Raw genomic sequence first — 19353 nt, forward strand, 5'->3', positions numbered from 1 at the left:
CAAAAAACTGACCCTTCCCCAAAATAACCAAAACCTTACAGTTCCAATTTTTGGTCATTTATGTACAACCACTTGCAAAAGTGTCTTTAAACAGAAATTCTGCTGCCTTTTATTAGGAAGGATGAAGGTGGGGACAGAAACTGTTGAGTTAAATTATCAGCATTATCTGTATCAAAGCCAAAGTTTCTCTTTCAGTCCTTGCAAACAAACTGAAACTGGGAACATTACTTCCAGTGGAATAATTTACAGAATAATAATTGCAGGAATCACTGCTATTTAGTGTGCAATACTACTGATGTTAATCTTTTATAACAGCGTTTGAAATAGCAAAAGATGCATCTTTTAATTTGTATTTTTTAGAACACTAATACACAACAGATATTGTCTCTCTGGATGGTTTCGGCACAGAAGGCTGAGCAACTTCCCAAGAAATGCCATTGTTTTCTAGCGGATTAAAAGTCAGCCAAGAAGTCCCGGTATGAATACAAGCCCTGCAACACTCACAGTGTAAAACCGAGCAGGTGTCCCAGCTTGAATTTCTCAGTTGAGAAATGAGAATAATGCACTCTGAGTGCAGATGTACCCAGCGAGGTGGAAGTCTTTAAAATCACTTGAAGATACAAAAAGCAACGTAGACATGCAAAGTCACAGGAAAAATATTTTTAGAAATGGGCAGTCCGGAAGATCATTAGTGATGTCAGATCTTTGCTCTTTTTTCACCAGGACAATCCAGCCTGAGGTCTTTATGGGAACAGGGGGCAAAGAAGCCTTCCAGAAGTGGATTAAAAAGGCTTTTCTTTTCCTGAATAACGCAAAGATAAAACACATCCATGTTTTCATTCCAGAAAAGCTGAACTTGCAAGGGAGTTTAGTTCCCATTTTATTTATTTAACTTTTTTGTTATATGGCATACTGGTTTTGAAGTTTTATAAATATTCCAATAAGGTCGTTTTCTTAGTATCTATATTTAGCTAAATATTGAAATATTAAGAAATTTATTTCATTTCTTTTTATCCTTGATTCCTTTTTCTTCTTTTTACATATCCATTTGGAAACATTTAGAGAAACCCGTATTTATTAGGTAGCTCAACCAGTAGCCACAGATTAAACGTTGTTTTTGTACAAAAACTAGTTATATTGATACCAAATGGGCTGCACTGCAATTAAAAGTGTTTTCAGGCAAACAAATTCCTTCTCTTCAGCTCACCTTCCGCTTATCTATCACACGAGTATATCCTACCTTCTATTGCGAATGGTGAAAGGGAATTTATGAAACTGTAAATTAGGACCATGTTTGCCTTTTAAGCAAAGAGAAAAAATGGAGTTTTAGCTGTACAGAACTACGTATTCCCCCCAACTTGTACATGATGCACTTGTATTAATTTATGCAGCTGTTTAGTTACAAGTGTTGCAAGCTGATTGTAAGTCATCAGTATGTGCCTTGTACTGTAAACTGTTATTGTAATAAATTTAATATTCATAATCCATCTCTAGACGTCTCTTGTGCCTCTCTCTTATGGGAAGAGCAAAGATAAAACTCAGTTCCAAGAGAAAGCAGAGTATCTAGTCCAGGTTACTATACCAAGAAGACCTCTTTGACAAAAAGCAGAGGATTTCCTTTAGTGTTTGAAGCTTGGCTCGCTGCTAAATACTCTTTCGTTCTATTCCAACAAAAGAGCCAACGCACATTACATTTGTTTAGACAGAACAGCAAACACAAACTGATCCACATTTGGAGTAAGTGCTCAGCTACTCAATTAGTTTACATATAAAGCTCATTCAATTTCAAGTCTTTGTAAACTGGGAGGCTTAGTATTTAACTTTACTCACATTTTGTCTCATTACAAAGTCTGCTGAACAAAATATTGGAGAAACATCAACCTTAACATCTTTTTTTTTTTCCTTACATAAATTCACCTTACTGTAGCATAAAAGTGATAAATTTACTACAAAACAAAGTGAAAGAAACCATTGTGAAAAGTGTTGAAAATGTATTCTAAGAACTGACCACTGTCAGATATCCTACTCACCAAGCTATAGTTTGGAGATAAGTTTATTCTTGATTATGAACCTTTGAACAGGCAGACTGACAAATCTAAAATATGACCTCCAGCAGAAAAAACAGGTATGACTGTAATACATGAAAAAAGACTCATACCTTATTTCACACAAAAAAGATGCAGAAAAACAACACAAGCATTAAAAAAACCACCACGCATCAGATCCAGTACGTATCCTACACTTTATTTGTTTCTGTACATAGGTCCCCAAAACCAAAGCCCACACATAAATACAAAATTCACACGTCAATATGCATTTAGCTTACAAAACGCCATACTAAGTACAGAAATCTCCTAGATCATTATTCAGGCTGGTTTTCTTCCCTTTTCACCACTTTTATAGATCTGCTTCTCATTTTTGAGAGCATCAGTGGGCAACAATGACTCCTGCTAAGGATGAGAACACCTTTGTTTCAGCTGGTGAAAGAAGTAGGGGCTGCCAGGGGGAAGTATTCTCACCTTCTGTTATTTAGCACTCCTACGTATGTCCCAGAATCTTTAAGTACCAAGGATGGGGTACTGAAGGCCAGGGTGGACAGAGTAAGCCAAATGTAATATTTCAACTGTATAAACAGACTAAGGGTGTGCATCAACTGATCCATCAATCCATTTCTAAAGTTGTTCTTCTATTATGGCACGCACAATTTCTTGTGAAAGCCAGGAATAAATAGCTAGGATACACTCTTACTTCTGTACAAGAGTCCATGCAGCAGTAGCTCTTCCTCTTGGTTGAGAGCCCAAGTGTTTTTGTCCACCACAGGGACATTAATCTTCTTCCTTCTCAATGTAAGATTTAGTACTGACACGTGCCATTTGCCTTGCCAAATAGCGGTCCCTTGCTGACATCACTGTCTCTTCATTGCTCCGTTTGGCAAATTTGCTCAAGCTCTCAGATGGCTTCTGTGCTTGTTCTTTCTCCTCTTTCTCCCCTTCTTCCCCAGCTTTACGTTTCTGCTCAGACAAAATTACAGAGCTGGATCTTCCCTTCTCATCCACCTCTCTCTCTTTTCCCTTTCTCTCTTTTTCCAGATCGTTCTCTCCATCTTTTTTTAAAGATGTAGGAGAACTCTCCCTCCTCTCTCTGTATCTCTTTTCATCACTACCATATTTCTCTTTCCTCTCCTTCACATGATCTTCCTTTTCTCTGTATTTCTCTCCTCTTTCCTTCTCCCTGTCATTATATCTATCTTTACCATTTCTTATTCTTTCTTTCTCTCGTTCCTTTTCTGAGCCCTTCTCTTCTCTCTCCTTTGCCTTCCTCCATTCTCTGCCATGTCCCTCCCTCTCTTTTCTTTCCTTCCCCCTTTGTTTATCATCTTGCTCTTCCCTCCTTCTGTAGTTATCTTTAGAACTGTGATCCCCGTATCTATGTCGCTCTTCCTTTTCCCTTTGGTGATCCTTTTCGTGAGTCCGACTTCTCTCATAATCTTTTTCCCTGTATTGTTCATCATTTCCCCTTCTGCTTGGTCTGCTCTCTCCCCTCTTTGTAAGGTGATTTGTTTGGGCTTTTGTGCGCAGTTCTTCCTCCGCACTGGATGAGCTTGGTGACCTGGAATGCCTCTGGCTCTTCTGAACTTTAGCCTCCTCTTCACTGCTTACAGAGCTTGCTCGCCTTTTTTTCTTTTTCAAATTTACTTCACTACTTTTGTGTCTCTTATCATCATCACTACTATCAGTTCCTAAGTCAGTATCAGCGTCTGGATTATTCTCTTTCTTAACGGAGGGCTTCGGTTTTTGTTTTTCATATGGGCATTTGTTCCTCTGGTTGGATTCATCGTAACTGTCAGGTTTTTCTTCCTTTATCCTACAGTTTTTATGTTAAAAAAGAAAAAACAACATTACACAGCCCGAAATCTCAGAATTTTCTATAAACTGACTTCTGGTCAGGACTTAAGCAAAAGATGCTGATGAGAAGTCTAAGAAAACAAATCTATCTGTGGCTCGGGTTCCAGGAATCCTGCGCAACGGATTTCTATTAAGTATCTGTATCTGGTTCATTGGTGAATGCGAGCTGATGAATTTATTGAAAAGAATGACTACGGTTAAGTATCTGTAGCCTCCATCTAAGGAAGAAGATGTAGATTTGTATTCTTGTGTAAGCTTTTTGGCAAGCTACACATTTTTTCCTTTGTGTTTATTCCTCTATTCACGTCAAATAATTATCCAGAGAAGAAGCACGTTGTATGTTTTGCTGACAGAGGTTAAGAACATGGCTTCCATTAGCAGTAGTAGATTTTTTTTTTAATCCAGTATTTCTGAAGATCTCACTGTTGTGGCTAGATAGAAATTAGTATCTTTTAACAGCTCAGATTCCTAAATACGAAAAGACGATCCGTGGAGGATCAATTTGGGCAGCAGAGAGGAAGTTTATGCTTTTTCATTTTTTTCTGACTGATAAAGAAATACATGTTCACTCACACAAGCCACATGTCTCTTCTTTTTAATCATACAGCTACAGTAACAGTCTGTGGTAAATTCTTATGAATCAGCACACCATCTAGTTAGACTGAATGTCTTGAAAGCACAGTTAGTCTATGAAAAATGAGTAAAAATCATGTTGAAAAGTTTGATAATTTATTTAGTAATTCCATGAATTACAATGACAAGTCAAAGGTGGGTCACTTCAGGGGAAAGTGATGCAAATTCTGACATTTAAAAATTGAGCTGTTTTCTCTGTATATCCTATTGCACCACCATAAGAAAAATAAAATTAAAATATACATCTGAGCTTACTTGAAAGCCTTACTGGGAGCACCATCTACAGTACTTCTTGTTCTCCTCTGAACTGATTTTATATACAACTCACAAAAGAAACATTTCCTTAATTTGCAAGACTAAGAAACCATCATTTCAAATGATCTAGACACAGTACAACAGTAAATATTCCTGAAGATGCTCTGAAAGAAGAACTATTAAAGGAAATGGACAATCAAGTGGGCTGGCCAACGCTGCTACTGTTTTTACAAAGAGATGCAAGTGAATAACTTAGATTTTATCAATAAAAAGAAGAAACCACAAAATGCAGAATTCATTTCACCACCTCAGTAGCCGTCTTTGTGCATCACTGAACCCATGCAGGTATCTCTCTTTGGTGAAAGTCTGAGGCAGGATGTTTTTCCACACACATAGGTATGCTAATACTTTAGGTCTCAAATTACAAAACTGTGGTCTCAAATTTCCCATTTTCTGCTTAAATTCAGGAAGCTGTTCTGCTTTTCTTCCAGTCAGTAATTCTTATTTCCTGGGTTTTTTTTACGCTACCTTTCCCTATTTATTTCTAATAAGGCGGTACATCCTTATACTAACGATATTATCGAGAATTCCCTTATTTCAGATAGCCGAGTAACTTCACTGTGATCACATTCTTCATTTAAACTAAGAATCCACTTTCTAATAATCCAGTCTCAGATCTAGAAGATCTCTTAATGAAAGCTGTAGTTTCTTTGTGATGGCAAGCACTTAACCAGTGACATCCAGGTTTAAGACCTACCTCAAGTGAGGTTTAACCTGAATTAATTGTTTCAAAAGATCAGTTGTTGCATATAAGAAACATATGCCCTTCACTGTATTTATCCACAGGGCAGAGTTTCACCATCTCAACTACATAAATAATTCGGCCTTATCTCATTACTTTGCTTTGGAATGTGCATATATTAAGATTTTAAAATATTCCCACTAGATTTCCTACATATTTGATTAATTTCCTTATACCACAGCATCAACACTCGATTAATTTCTTTTTTATGAACCTGTAAACGGGGAGTAAGCACAAAGTTCACGACTCACGTTCTTTTACAGAAATTCATATCACATCATTTCCCATGACTTACCTCTGTGCTCATTATTTTACCTTTTGTCTCCCTCATGATTCAAAATATATAACTTAATGCCGATTGCCAAATATTATGTAAATCAAAGTAAATACAGGTTAGAATACAAAGCAGCATTACAAGTATGGCTGTCCTCTTGATACTTTTTAAACAGCATCCCTCTCTTGCTTTCTGTCTTATAGTATATACTACTAATGATCATTAGATATTTTCCAAATAATTCAGTTCATCATCTGTATAAAGTAATCAACTTACCCTACCAGTGTTTTAGTACTCTCTGTTTAATTCTTACAGTGTTGCAGTGTGTCTGGAATCACAAACAGCCAGAAGCTGGTTTATATCTGAAAGCGTTCTGGAATCACATCCTACCTGGCTTCACGGAAGCTGCATTTGGGCATCTCTTCTTCCCCTACCCTCTGGTTTAAAAGATGTCTGTAAAATCCACTGAGATCCTTCTGTTTCGTCACATCCAGGTATGCTAAGAGAAAGAAAGTAAGGTTGGATTTACTGTGCCACAAATACTCATCAGATACAACTCACAACTGGCAGACAACACCAAGACTGTAATCTCCACCCTGGAGGTTTTCAAGCCCAGAGGGGAAAAAGCTCAGAGCAACCTGATTTGACCTCACAGCAGACCACGCTTTGAGCAGGAGACTGGAATAGATGACTTTCGGAGGTCCACTCCTACCTGATTTATCTTATGACCGTATATCCTATTCTTAACACCTATTCCTGGGTCATAGTACAGGATGTCTGACGTTAGGAGTGCAAGCACCATTGTATCCCAGGCTTATGAGTCTTCCTTCAAAAACTGGCACTTCCTCAAAAATTAAAAGTAGCAACCCAAATGGTACTGACACACAGAGGAGCTTCCTCTGTTCCTTTAGTGACATGTACAAAGGAAAATGACAGACAAGTGGGATCTGATTCAGTATCTGTTATCTGGTCTTTTTTGATTTCAATTATCCTAAGCCTTACAGAGAGACCAGATGACAACGTTGTAAATCATGTACAAGACCATATTTCTTTCTAAGGGGAATTATTTCAGTGTGAATCTCACCCTCGATAGCTGCCTCTCTTCTTTCTCTTTCCTCCTCCTCAGCCCTTTCTTGCAGCTTCTTCTTGTAGGCTGAAGTCACAAAGGCCTCTTTGTGAGCAAACTCTCCTCCTTCCATTTCACGTTCTTTCTGAATTTTTCTTTCCATTCTTTTCTCTTGCTCCTTCTTTCTTATCTCAGCTGCTTTGAGGATATTTTGGATGTATCTGGGCTAAAATAAGGGGGAAGAAAGGTGTAATGTTGAGAGATAATGAAGGTGGTTGAGAAAACACAAACTGGGATTGCTGGCGATGTTGAAGAAAGTTGGTAATGGAAGAAAATTGACCGAAGCTAGTCTAACATGTTCTCACACTGTTTGATAGCTATCGGAAATAACCTGTCATTCCCTTTTAGATCACTACCGTGGCATGTTTCCCAATAACAAAAGAGGTTGCTGTACTCAGTCAAAACACTCAGCCCATCTCTGACTAGGATGATTTTTGCTCTCAGTGAAATTAAATGTTTTTTCATTTCTCACCCCTCTGTCTCCTGTCTCGTAACAGCCTTGCCTTTCTATTGCTGTAAAGGAGTGGGAAGCTTCCTTTTATACTCACATAACCTGACAAGAGCTGTCAAATGAAACAGAGTAAGTGACAATGAAAATATCACTTGTCAGGATAATTCAGCAATGGTTTAAAACAAGGCATTGGGCTGTGGAAATTGGCTCACATTTCACCAACGGAAGTTAATTACTTCAGTCTTCTCACAGTCCTCCGGTAAGGACACTAGTGAGTGAGGAGGGACAATTTACGTTGGCTTAATAATGAAAGAATCTTTATTATTAGAAGTAGTAATGTTGCAGGGCCCATTGCCTCTAATTCTATTATCCCATTGTAACGTTCTCCTCAGAAATACATGGAAAGATAGACTATATGTACATCATAAATTGGGTGGCAAAGTTGTGGTCTGGAGCCCACAAAACTAACAGTTTTGCCAAAATTCTTGCAAATTACTACCCTATGTGATAGGACTTGAGCACAATACCTGTATGCCCCATGAGAAAATGCATTTGGCAAAGCTTAGAAGTTAAGCAGAGTTATTCCAAGCATACAGAGATAAGACAGACAGCATACATTTTCAGGTATCGACCTTTTTGTCATCTTTTCCGGATAACATTTTGGCATTACTTTCTTTCTTCTTCTGCTGCATTTCATCATAAATACTGTCATATTCGTACACTGTAGCATCTTCTTCCAAAGCCTTCTGAATTTCCAATTTAGTCTAAAAGAAAAAAAGGGAGGAGAAGATACCAAAAAATGAAGCATGAATTATTTTACTGTTTTCAAACATTTTATTCCTGTATTGTAATTTAAACTGATCTATAGTATAAACCACATTTTACCTGTTTCATTGCTTGTTTTTTCAATGCTTCTTTCTGAAGACTTTCACCAACGGATGGCTATAAGAAGGAAACATTGCAGACATAAAATTAATTACATTGACACAGCTCATATTATTTTTCTACCATTCTAACAAACAACTATATAATAGTCCCATTACTTAAGTCAGTCTTTCATTTCAATGGTATTTTTCTGTAAGCAAGAAAAACTGTAAGTTCATTCACAAACATACAATGAATCAGCCTTTTTATTGAGCAAAGTATTGCAGTACCTCACCAAATACATGTATATTTTTTTAAATGAAAATGGTGATGCGTTTAAGAACGCTACTTCAATGAGGTTAGTACCTCAAAAGCTGCATAGAATTTCATGCCATTTCACAAAACAAGTAATCTCTGTCCAAGAAATGCTCAGAGACATAGGAGGTCTGTGAAAACTGTTTAGTTGCAAATCGTTCCTCCAACCACTGCCAAAAATCTGGTAGAAAAGACAGATCCCTCCACTATGGCAAGGGTCAGTCTGTTGGTGCAAGAAGCGAGCACATCAGCAGGTAAAACACCTAGCAAAGGACAGCTAAAGTCAGTAGTAAAACACATCCCTAAGAAATGGATGCTTGTAATACATCTACTCACTCCCAAACACTGCAATTACTTCAGGTTTTGCCATTAAAAAAAGAAAAAAAGGAAAAGACACAAAACAACCCCCCCCAAATCATCAGAAATTGGAATTATATCCTCCTACCAATTTATATATCAAAAACTTTTTAATGTTCTTGGCAATTTATGTTTGTGAATAAAGAAGGATAAATGTTCTCAATGATTTTTTAAATTATACTTCTAATAGTCTGTGAAATAGATAAGTGCTATTCAGAACATACATAGTCCTCTTCCAGATGTAAATGTCATCAGAGATGTAGCAGTTGTGAGCAGACATTCTTACTGACAATCACAATTTACTATTCATAGTAAAAAACAAATATCCAAAAGGATTTGGTAAGTTTGATCTGTATCATTAGTTCCATATTTTTAGAAATAAGAATATTGCCGATTTGAACAGCATGTGTTTCAAACGTTAATGTTTAATTTCTCAAGATTAGTATGATAGAAAACAGCAATACTGATCTTCCCTAAGAAAAGACATATCTACTACTGAAAACATGTTTTCTAATCATGCTGTCTTCTAAAAAAAAACCTTTGCATTTTATTGAGTTTTTTCTTTTAATTAGTGTTGAACTAAACTGTGTTATCTTTTCTCAACCAATAGATAATACTGTTTATTAAACAAATTCACTATAAATGACAGGACTCGTATCCTTGTTTATGTAATTAAATATCTCTTCATCTTAAAAAGCAGAAATAGGAAGGAAAAATCCTTTTGCATTTTGGCAGCTTCCCAAGTTTTGCAACTTTGACTAATACATGCTCTATATCACATTTAAAAAAAAAACCAAAGAGGTTGTGTAATCAGCTTTTAATAAAAAATGGAAACCAACTAGGAGGGAGCCTGGCAGCAGGGACTACAATCTTCTGAAATCAAACAGAATTAGCACCATGTAAATTCAAACAGTTACCCTGAACAAGGCGGCTTTTGATTTCATTTGATGTTTAAAATAAAATAATAACATGTCGTGACCCTTCTTTCTTACCCTATTAAAATTTTAACAGATGTGTCAACAAGGAAGAAAACCAAGTGCTTTTCCACAATTTTCTACATGACAGACTGTAAACAATCCAAATATTTTTTCACTGGTTAATTTCAGAAACAAGGAACAAGTCATGCCATGAGCATCAGAATTAATGGAGTTTCATTATATGTGACTTTGTGCCCTCTGTCTCTTTACTTCGCCTATCATCTCCTCAGACACCCTGCCTGCTTGAATTGGCAGCTGGGCAAGACTGTGTGTGACCAAAAGCTAGCCCTGTGCTGAGCCGTCAGTCAACGGTTCCCCCTCAACACAGAGAATAAACTCACAAATTCTCGTCCATGTCTGTCCCTTTACCCAGCTGCCAGTTTCCCTACAGACCACAGAACAGAGTACCTTTGGGACCTCTGGCACCCAGCAAGGACAGTTAAGACTGTTAGCGAGTTCTCAAGTCATACGGGACTAACTAACAGGTACACACAGTGATCACCTTACAGGTGATCTGTAAGCCCTTACAGGGCTTTTTATCTCCTATGCAAAGCATAAATAATAAAAAGGATTGCAGGCTTCTGTGTAGCTTTTTCATTTAAAAAAAAAAAAAAAGCTAGAAAGGTAGTGTCTCAGAGGAGTACCAACTCTAAGGCAACCAACTAAGGCAACACTGTCAATATTTGGAGAATTACATACAGTATCACACAACAGCATTCAGAATTGTAGGTAGTCAGACCTTTGCTCACTCCCCAAAAACATACTAGGACTTACTTTCATAAACGTATTACAATCAGAAAAATGGAGATGCAGAATATCCAAAATATTGCTTCCTAGCCCACCCCAAGTGAGGGTCCTAGAGACAAGTAAAAATGGGAATTTGAAAGGGCACATATTCCAACTTTTTCCAGTGCTTTAATTGCTACATGCAGGCTTAGACAAAATCCATCCCTGCTTTCAAAATGTTTGACCCTGTGGTTAAATTACAGTACACAGAGAGAAAGCATGACGTGCACTCTCATGGAAGAAAAACCCTGCACTGCCTCAGTTGTGCCCCCCTCTCTTACCCAGCGCAGATAACCGGGTAAGGAAGCAGACCACGCTTTAGGCTTTAGGAAGCTGAGCCTGGCAGACATTAGCAACACACTCACAAAGAGTCCACTGTGGTACCGGGGACTACACCCTGTATACTGCAGCTTGCTGATTATTTGGACTAGAATTGGATATAGTCTCTTATTTATTTATGTAGCTGGTTGGCTGGTGGACTGGGGGAAGTGGATAGCAGATTATTTAGTTTAAAACAATCTGCAAGAATCTTGGCTTCATTCATCTAGTATTTACCTCTGGCTTACAAGACTGAAGACCTGATGTTGAGGAATATTTAAAATACTGTACTTAATTTTTATGCTGTATGATTTCTTCTAAAAAAATGCTATAAAGGAGTCCATATAAACTTCTTAATATAAACAACTATTTTAAGTTGGGAGTGGAACACACACCAGCATTACACAAAAGACCTAGACTTCTTCCTGGCTCTTGGGGAAGAAGATGGTTCTCTGCTTGTCAAATTAAGGGTCATCAGTGAAGGCTTCCTTTATCAGACACTCTTACACTGGTTTTACAGAAAGGTACCTAGAGAGTAAGGAATCTCCCCTGCATTACTCCAGAAAGCAAGAGCTCAGTAAAAGACAAAACAGATGCTGCAGGTATATTTACAGAATAAGCTTTATTCCACCCAAATATTTGAAACGCTGCTTAGGATGTTTTCCTTGTCTGCCTACATGGAATAAAGGTGTTGATCTACAAAGACTACATAAGCACAAAAGTAATATATAATCCTCTTTATTGTACATATAATTGTAAAGAAGTCCACCTGTGATTCGTTTGTCTAGAGTGGCTGTAAGTTTACAAAAAACAAACACCTTCCCTATGGTTTATGGTTGACAATTTCCTGTTGTGCTATGAGCTCTGATAGATGAGAACTTCCCGTTCTTTTGTATTGTTTTTACTTATCAACTGCCCATTTATTAAAGGCCCTATAAACTCAGTAATCTGTCTCATGCTTTCTCTTTCCCTGCAGTCAAGCTATTCTTCTGAAGCACAAAGCTTATAGTTTAATATTTTCTGCAAGGAGAAAATGCTTTAACCCTATCCTGGAAAACTACATAGAATTCATGCAAATCAAGGAACTCTTAGAAATGAGACTCCACAGTCTAGCAGCCCTACAAGACCATGGAATATAGCTTGTACACAATGGAAGTTTAAAAAAAAAAAAGAAAGAAAATAGAAGGAGTAACAAAAGAAATCGCTCTAATCTACTAACATTTCTCACTGTTCTCTCCCATTTTTTATCTCCTTCAGGTATCTATAAACTTCTTTCAGGTTCTGAAGTGCTTGAGCTACCTCCTTATTTTTATCCTGCAGGTAAGCACCTCTTGTAAGTTACTTCTTAAAAGGGCATCTTTATATTGCTCCTACGCAATCAAAGAAGAACAGACATTCGAACTACTGACCAATGTTGTTGGGTTTGTCTCAGCTATGCTCAAATAATGACAGCATGGAAACAATTTACAGCTTTATACAAAAAGCTCAATTCAAAGTTCAAAAGCAAACTCCTAAAAAGGCAATTCCACAAATGAGACAACTAAAACAAGTCTTAGTCTGTGACTAGTATCATTTTCAGTGTTGAAGCTGGTTTCCTAGGAAGTTACGATCTTAAATCCGAGGCTGAGAATGTCTTGTAAAAGATGTAAAAAATCTTTACATTGTAAAAAATGTCACAACTTTTAACAGATGCTCTCAAAGTATATGTGAGATGCCTGACTTGTTTTTCCCAACATACAAGAACTATGAGACCAACAAATTCTGACAGAATAGCCATTATTAATGGAGTATCCCATATTAGCTGCATAGCCTGCCCCTGCCTCCTCAGGAAAAGCATCTGTGCTCCTAACAAAACCTCAGGCACGTCACTTACTGATAGGCCACGTAAGACATCCCTCCATTCCTTTTTTAAAACCAAAAGATGCTTCTGCTCTAATCTAACCTGTTATGAAAGACCCATGAAGGGGCTTTGCCTTTAACACTGCCCTTTTGAATCCTCTACATGCTGCTTTGCAGTAGACACATAAAATAAATTACCTTTGTTTCAAGTGAAATACATTTTAAAGGGAAATGAAATGCTTCAATGACGTCAGGCAGATTACATGTAGTTTGATTTTAATCCCTCACTACAACCACCTATTTTTAACTGGATGTACAGAAAAAAATGGACCGAAGAGCAACAACAGGATAATTTGGACTTTATTTGACCAGCAAGTGAAAGAAGCACAGACAGTCAGCCAGTTCACAAAATGCAAAGCTTACATTTATACTGAGCTAGCCAGTCCGAGAGCACTTTATTGTGAAAGAGTGAGAAATAGACACTTTCAGAGCAAAATTAATCTCACTTTAGAACGAGACAAGTTGTGCCCCAGAGGCACCTGTATCTCTGCTGACTGCAGAGGGAGCTCAGGAAGCTCAAGTGCAGATACCTGCAAGGGTTTCTATGCATCTTGCCCAAGTTTGTGGCCCTACATGAGCAAGTCTCAGAAAGGCTGAGATGTGACTCTGCTCACTTCATTCTCCTCACATCAGATAAGAAATCTCATACTGTGAGATATTTGTATTCGTGACACTTTGGTATGAAAACATCTTAAAATGCACTACTTACACTCTCATGTATATGTATTTAGCAGTGCTTCATTAAGGCCTGCCCTCACAGAGACCTATATCATCCAACTACAGCCTGCACGTGGATGATCACTAAATGTACACGCGACTCAAGCCTCCATGGAGGAGGGGGGGGGGGGGGGGGGGGGGGGGGGGGGGAAATCAAGCGAGGCAACAGATTCATCTCAATTCGTACACTATATGAGTGATGGCTACTAGCAAAAGATTAAGAACATGGAAAAACAAGTCACCTACAGAATTAGCTTTCCTTGGCATTCCCTTCTGGCTTCCAGAAATCAGGAGTTTAGGGACTTCCTGAACTGGAGGATACACCTGGACCATTGTTTGACACCAAGAGCATCCCTTAATTTGACTAATCCATTTCTGAATTCATTTATATTTTTGGCCACGCCACAATGAGTTTCACAACTTAATTATACATTGTGTGGAGAAAAATCCCCAACTTCCTTTTGTTTAGATTTAACCAGTTCCTTGGTAATTCTACAATATACCCTACTGCTCATATTATGAGAAATGAAAAAATCACTTTACTTTCTCTGAATTGTTCTTGATTTTACATATATCCTCTTGAGTTATTCCTCTCCACTTCCTTCTCCTCAGTGATCTGCTCTCTAAGAGCCCCTTTAGCCTACTTAGCCTTATTTTGCATGAAAACGGTTGCAGAAACTCTGGTCATCATCAATACTCATTAGTCTGCCAATCTTTTTTTTTTAGTCATACTGTATCCTTTGCTAAGTTGCAAAGTGAATGGAAGGATCTGTAACCAAAACCAAAAATCTGAGACTACAACAGGATATAGTTTTCTGCTTGTTTTCAGGTTCTTCCTTTGTGCCTGCTTAAACACTCCATTTATCTTTTAGATGGTCACTGAAAAAAACACTGTCTCAAGCTGATACATTCACAGAACCATCCACACTGACTTCACAATTTCTCTCCTGAATTTAGCACCGATTGTGGTCTATGTACAGTTATTTTTTCAGCTACACTTTATATCCTGTAGCAAGAAATCAATTCTGAAAGGCTGGTAAGGTACAGGTATGTATGTTTGTTAATTCTGATACAATCAAGAAACAGAAATTCTATCTGCTGTACCAGAGAGATATTTTCAACTCAATTCGAAAGATAAAATGGAAGAGCGCGCTGGGAATACTGACAAGCCACCTCTGAAAACACAATGCATGAATAAGGGAAAAATGGTTTTGGAGAAAATGGATATATCACAAATAACAGTAAGCTAGAATGGGAACATATTTCTAACATATCATAGTTTGCTGCTGTAACATCTGCTCTCTACAACAGGCTTTCCTAGGTGTAACAACCTTTCCCCCAGCTTTTAAAGATAGCAACAGCTCCCCATTACGAAGGCAAATAATTCAGAACTACATTGTCTAGAAGTAACTGTAATCGCCTGGTTTACTTTTTCCCAGTCAACATTGATTTCAAGAAAATTTCCACCCCAGATGTTCTGTTTCTTATGAACTAAACCAAAGACCATCTTCATCAGCAACTAATAGCCACTAATTTACTTGGCCACCGCAAAAAAACCCTTTCAAATTCCTTCAGCAGGGTACAGGAAAAATCTTAAAGAAATATGCATAGTAACATATAAAAAAAAAAAAAGGGGGGGAGCAAAAGTTTGGTATCTAATATATAATCACGGACCAAGTCAGGTGTGCAGATTTCCCAGCACAAACTTTATTAGAGTTCAGTTAAAAATACATAATCTTCAGACATTTGAGATGTAGTTCTGACTGATAAGGTAGCAGACAGGAAATGAAACCCCTCCCAAATGCTGCTCCTTATCTTGAAAAGCTCTGAAATTATTATTGAACTAATAAAGTAATTTTGCTTTTTTTAAAAATGATCTTCTTTGATAAAAGCAGCTATGAGATTATTACTTTTTGCTGGGCATGTACCATACTGATGAGCGTGACAACTTTTAAGAGTCTTTAAAGCAGACTCTGGTAGTGAATCTGTCAGCCTTTCTGAAAGGGAGGATACCTGATCTGTTAAGCTAAAAGTCAGTAGAGAGCATCATACATTATTATTATTATTAGACTTATTAACACTCATTATTTTGCTTTAATGTTTAGATATTAAAAGAAAACAAGAAGTGAAAAAATACAAGATAGCCCCATACTCAAGAAGGTTCACAGTCCTACCATATAATGTTTAATGACAGAAGATTAATTCAAGCTCATCCTTGGGATCTGGAAAATGTGGGATCAGTCCCTTCATGTAGAGAAAGACAGCAAATCCCAAACTGTCAAGGAAAGCGCTCCTGCCATTGAGGACAGTGGATCCACTGTCATCTCTGTTAGCCGTATCTAAAGGAAAACATCTCCTTAGAGATACTGTGCCAGCTATGGGCTCAAGTGGAGGGATGCACCTCCTGAGATGAGTGAGGACAGTAGCTAAGTGAGGAAAGAGATGGGATTTATAACATATTCCTGTCCTCTGTGTTTCCTGTAAGTCCTATACGCTGCAGTGAGGCAGATTCATGCCGAGGGCTGAGTGGGTATCACTAGGAAGGCCCTCAGCCCTTTCATGCCTTCTATAAAGGGAGCTCAGACACCTTCAACAGCGGCATTCTGGATTCTGTAATGGAACCAGGCACAGACACTGGGAATTGCTAGATTCAGGCTTTCTATGACATAAAAATAACAACTGCTAGTTCATTAAAAAAAAATTAAAAAAAAACCAACCAGTTTTGCTAATAGGAAACAGAAGCTGACAAAGATTATTTGATGCTTTATTAGCACTGGGTTCTTTTCAGCCACACGAAAGAAAGAGAACTGAGTGAAGCTCTAGAGAAGTCAGAACATTTTTGTAAATGTCCTGTCTGCAAATTTCAACTGATTCTAAATTTCTACTTCTTAAATGTTAAAATTCTAGAATATGGGTATATGTAGAGTTTATTTTCTGGATTTTGTGGAAAAAAGTTAAATATGCACATAATGACAACATGATGAAATTATCACAATTCCAGATCGATAAAAGCCAGTAAATTGTAACATCATGTCCAGAAAGCTCCATCCATGTGGAGAGTTCATCTCCGTAATTCTGAGTTTCCATTCTTTACCTGTAAACTATCGAGCTGCTGGCTTTAAATCTTTCAAAAATCCTGGTTCTGAAGTCAGGTTTCTGTAAGGTATCCAAACCAGCCTATGTATCGCACCGGTTCTTGGATGCCCCCCATACTCACAGCAGTATAGATAGAAGTGTAATTTTTATAGTGTACAGCACCCTCTACTGGGGCAGGTAGAAAGTTAATATTTTGAAGGTAATACTTAAAAAAAAAAATAAAATTAAAGGACACTATAGAAAAGAACACCATCAACATCATGCAATGTATTTATACATCACAGAGTATCAATAAACTCTGTGATCACAGAAAACCTGTGTATTGTTCAATATAACATGACAAGTTTTGTGAGTACTTCCAGAACTACAAGCAATTCTCATTACTTGCCTTTTTTTTTTTTTTTGCTTTAGAATTTCTGGTTTGTACACCTTTGCTTTTGTTTACAGTGAGTCTGAATATCACACATCAGTTATATGAAATTTGGGTTGAATGAGCTAAAGGATAAAATACACTTAGCAACTTTAAAGTCAGTACCTGAGAAACAACTGTTGATTACTACTGTCTTTCTATAAATAGAAATATTCACCAGCGGTAGCCAACAAATTTCTTTACAAGCTAGATACTGTTCGTGCTTGCAAACAGGTTTCCACACGTGATGAACTTTTGGAAGAGGTGACAGAAAGTAACTAACAATCAAGTCACCGCTTCCATGTAACTTGCACTAAAGAAAGCACAGATCATACTTCACCCCCAAATCCAAAATGATGATACGTATCTTGGTGACACTACCATAAGCTGATGCAGGCATTAAGAGTGGTAAACAAATAACTTGCAGAATATGGGGCAAATTTCAGAAGAAAACTGTTGAACTGACCTCTTCATCAGAGTCATCTGCAAAAACTGAGAGCTTCTTCGAAACAAGATTTTTCTGTGGCAATTTTTTGGGCATAATGAGCCCATATCTAGAGAAAAAAAAAATTGCCGTTAACATTACTTGCAAAAAAACACACAGCATTTCCAAAACAAAAATCTACCATTCACAACTTCAGAAACAAAAGATCAGCATCAACGTGATGTATCAAGTATAGCTCTGAGCAGCAGCTGCGCACTCAGCCTTGCCAGCTCCTCCCATAGCTATTGCTGTCTTTTTACATGCAAAGTTTCTGGATACATCGATCCTTCCTAAATTGTGCCACGAATTCCTCTTGTCTAGAGTTCTCAAAGTGATTTATTTTTTTTTCTCCCTCGGAGAAGTAAGAAAGTACTAATGTTTAACCTGCAGAGATTTGGTCTTAGCCTACACTAGACACTATTCTGTAACTATGTTTGCTGGGGCAATGAATTCACCTATTTTGTGTGGTAATGTAAACCACTAACTCACAGATATAGCTGCACCAAAAGACAAGATTTAGTCAGCTTATGTCACGCAGAGACTGATTAACCACACACACAGAACCCTTCTGCTGACACCACCCATCTCTCTGCTCAGAAACACTTCCTATGGTTTTGGTAACGACCTCTAAATCAGGAATTTCTGCCCCACCTGCCCTTCTCCGAGTCCATCCCTGAGTAAATAGTTTGTCACAGCCCGCAGCGCTGAGCTGGACAACCCCACGATGCCATCGGCACTACATCCTCATTGTGACGAACTATTCGCCCCCGTCTGCTCCGAACGCGTTCCCCAACAGCTCCGGCTGCGGGGAGCCGAGAGGCCACCGCCGCCCCCAGGCCCTGCCAGGCCCCTGTTCGGAGGGGTGATGGCGGCAGGCTGTGTGGGAATCCTGAGGAGATTCTACTTCCTAAGAGTCAAAACCACCACCACCCCCACCACCCCGCAACACCGCAGCAGCCTCCGATGCCTTCCCAATGCTTCGAGTTCTGTTTGTTTTTAATAAACTCCAGGCACACGGCTGACATACACCGGCCGGGAGGAGCGAGCCCCATCCTGCGGCCCGGCCCGGCCCGGCGGGGGGTTCTGTCAGAGCTCACCCCGGCCCGAGGCAAGGCCCCGCCTGCGCCCGCCCTCAGTGGCGGCGCCAAGGCCCCCCCAGCCGCTGCCCCGCGGAGCGGGACTCGGCCCGACCCTCCGCCCCGAGGAGCCCGGCGGCGGCGCGGCAGAGCCCCGCAGCCCCAGCGCCACCGTCACTCACTGCTTGCTCAACGCCGCCATCTTGTCCCGGCCGCTGCCGTCGCCGCCGCCAGGTAGAGCCGCCTGCCGTTCCGCGGCCGCAGATTCCTCGCGGCTCAGACGCCCCCCAACCCTTTCCCCGCCCGCCCCGACGGCTCCCGCCGCACCTGGCCGCGGTCCCGCTCCGGAAGGGAAGCGGAGAGCGGGCAGAGAGGGACGGAAGCGGGCGACGAGGTTTTTTAGCAGTCCATTGGCGAGTGGCGAAAGTGCCGACGGAGGAAGGGCTGCTGCGGGTGGGCCGCGACGCCCTGAGGGGAGCCGAGCCGGGCCGAAAGGAGCCGAAAGAAGCCGAGCCGAGCCGAAAATAGCCGAAAGGAGCCGAGGCCCCGCCTGGGCCCGGGGGCGAGCAAGGCCCGAGGCGGGCTACCTCCCCGCGGCCGCCGGTTGCC

At 39.4% G+C, this 19353-nt stretch overlaps 1 protein-coding gene across 4 annotated transcripts; it reads right to left on the reverse strand.

The window, feature by feature from the left end:
* Nucleotides 1–2223: 2223 nt before the first annotated feature.
* NSRP1 (nuclear speckle splicing regulatory protein 1) lies at nt 2224–19048 on the reverse strand. 4 transcript variants are annotated; one of them, XM_054209047.1, is made up of 7 exons: nt 18927–19048; nt 17651–17738; nt 8332–8388; nt 8079–8210; nt 6954–7161; nt 6260–6368; nt 2224–3864 (listed from the first exon to the last, which is right to left on the reverse strand). In XM_054209047.1, the coding sequence occupies exons 1-7, from the start codon at nt 18944–18946 to the stop codon at nt 2826–2828; spliced, it is 1653 nt and encodes a 550-aa protein (XP_054065022.1). In that variant the 5' UTR covers nt 18947–19048; the 3' UTR covers nt 2224–2825. The 4 variants fall into 4 exon arrangements, with proteins under 4 accessions (XP_054065022.1, XP_054065024.1, XP_054065023.1 ...); XM_054209049.1 differs by lacking the exon at nt 18927–19048 and adding an exon at nt 18636–18839; XM_054209048.1 differs by lacking the exon at nt 18927–19048 and adding an exon at nt 18320–18541.
* Between the last annotated feature and the right edge of the window lie 305 nt (nt 19049–19353).

This window comes from Rissa tridactyla, chromosome 7 (genome assembly GCF_028500815.1).
Source record: "Rissa tridactyla isolate bRisTri1 chromosome 7, bRisTri1.patW.cur.20221130, whole genome shotgun sequence".
Classification (NCBI taxonomy): domain Eukaryota; kingdom Metazoa; phylum Chordata; class Aves; order Charadriiformes; family Laridae; genus Rissa; species Rissa tridactyla.

Bases quoted from the DNA above. Each gene is read 5' to 3' on its own strand.
- NSRP1 (XM_054209047.1), bottom strand. From the start codon at position 18,946: ATGGCGGCGTTGAGCAAGCA. The intron at 7,162-8,078 runs GTCGATACCTGA...CCCTTATTTTAG, and splicing joins CCGGAAAAGATGACAAAAAG to CCCAGATACATCCAAAATAT. The intron at 3,865-6,259 runs GTAGGATGTGAT...TAAAAACTGTAG, and splicing joins TGCAGCTTCCGTGAAGCCAG to GATAAAGGAAGAAAAACCTG.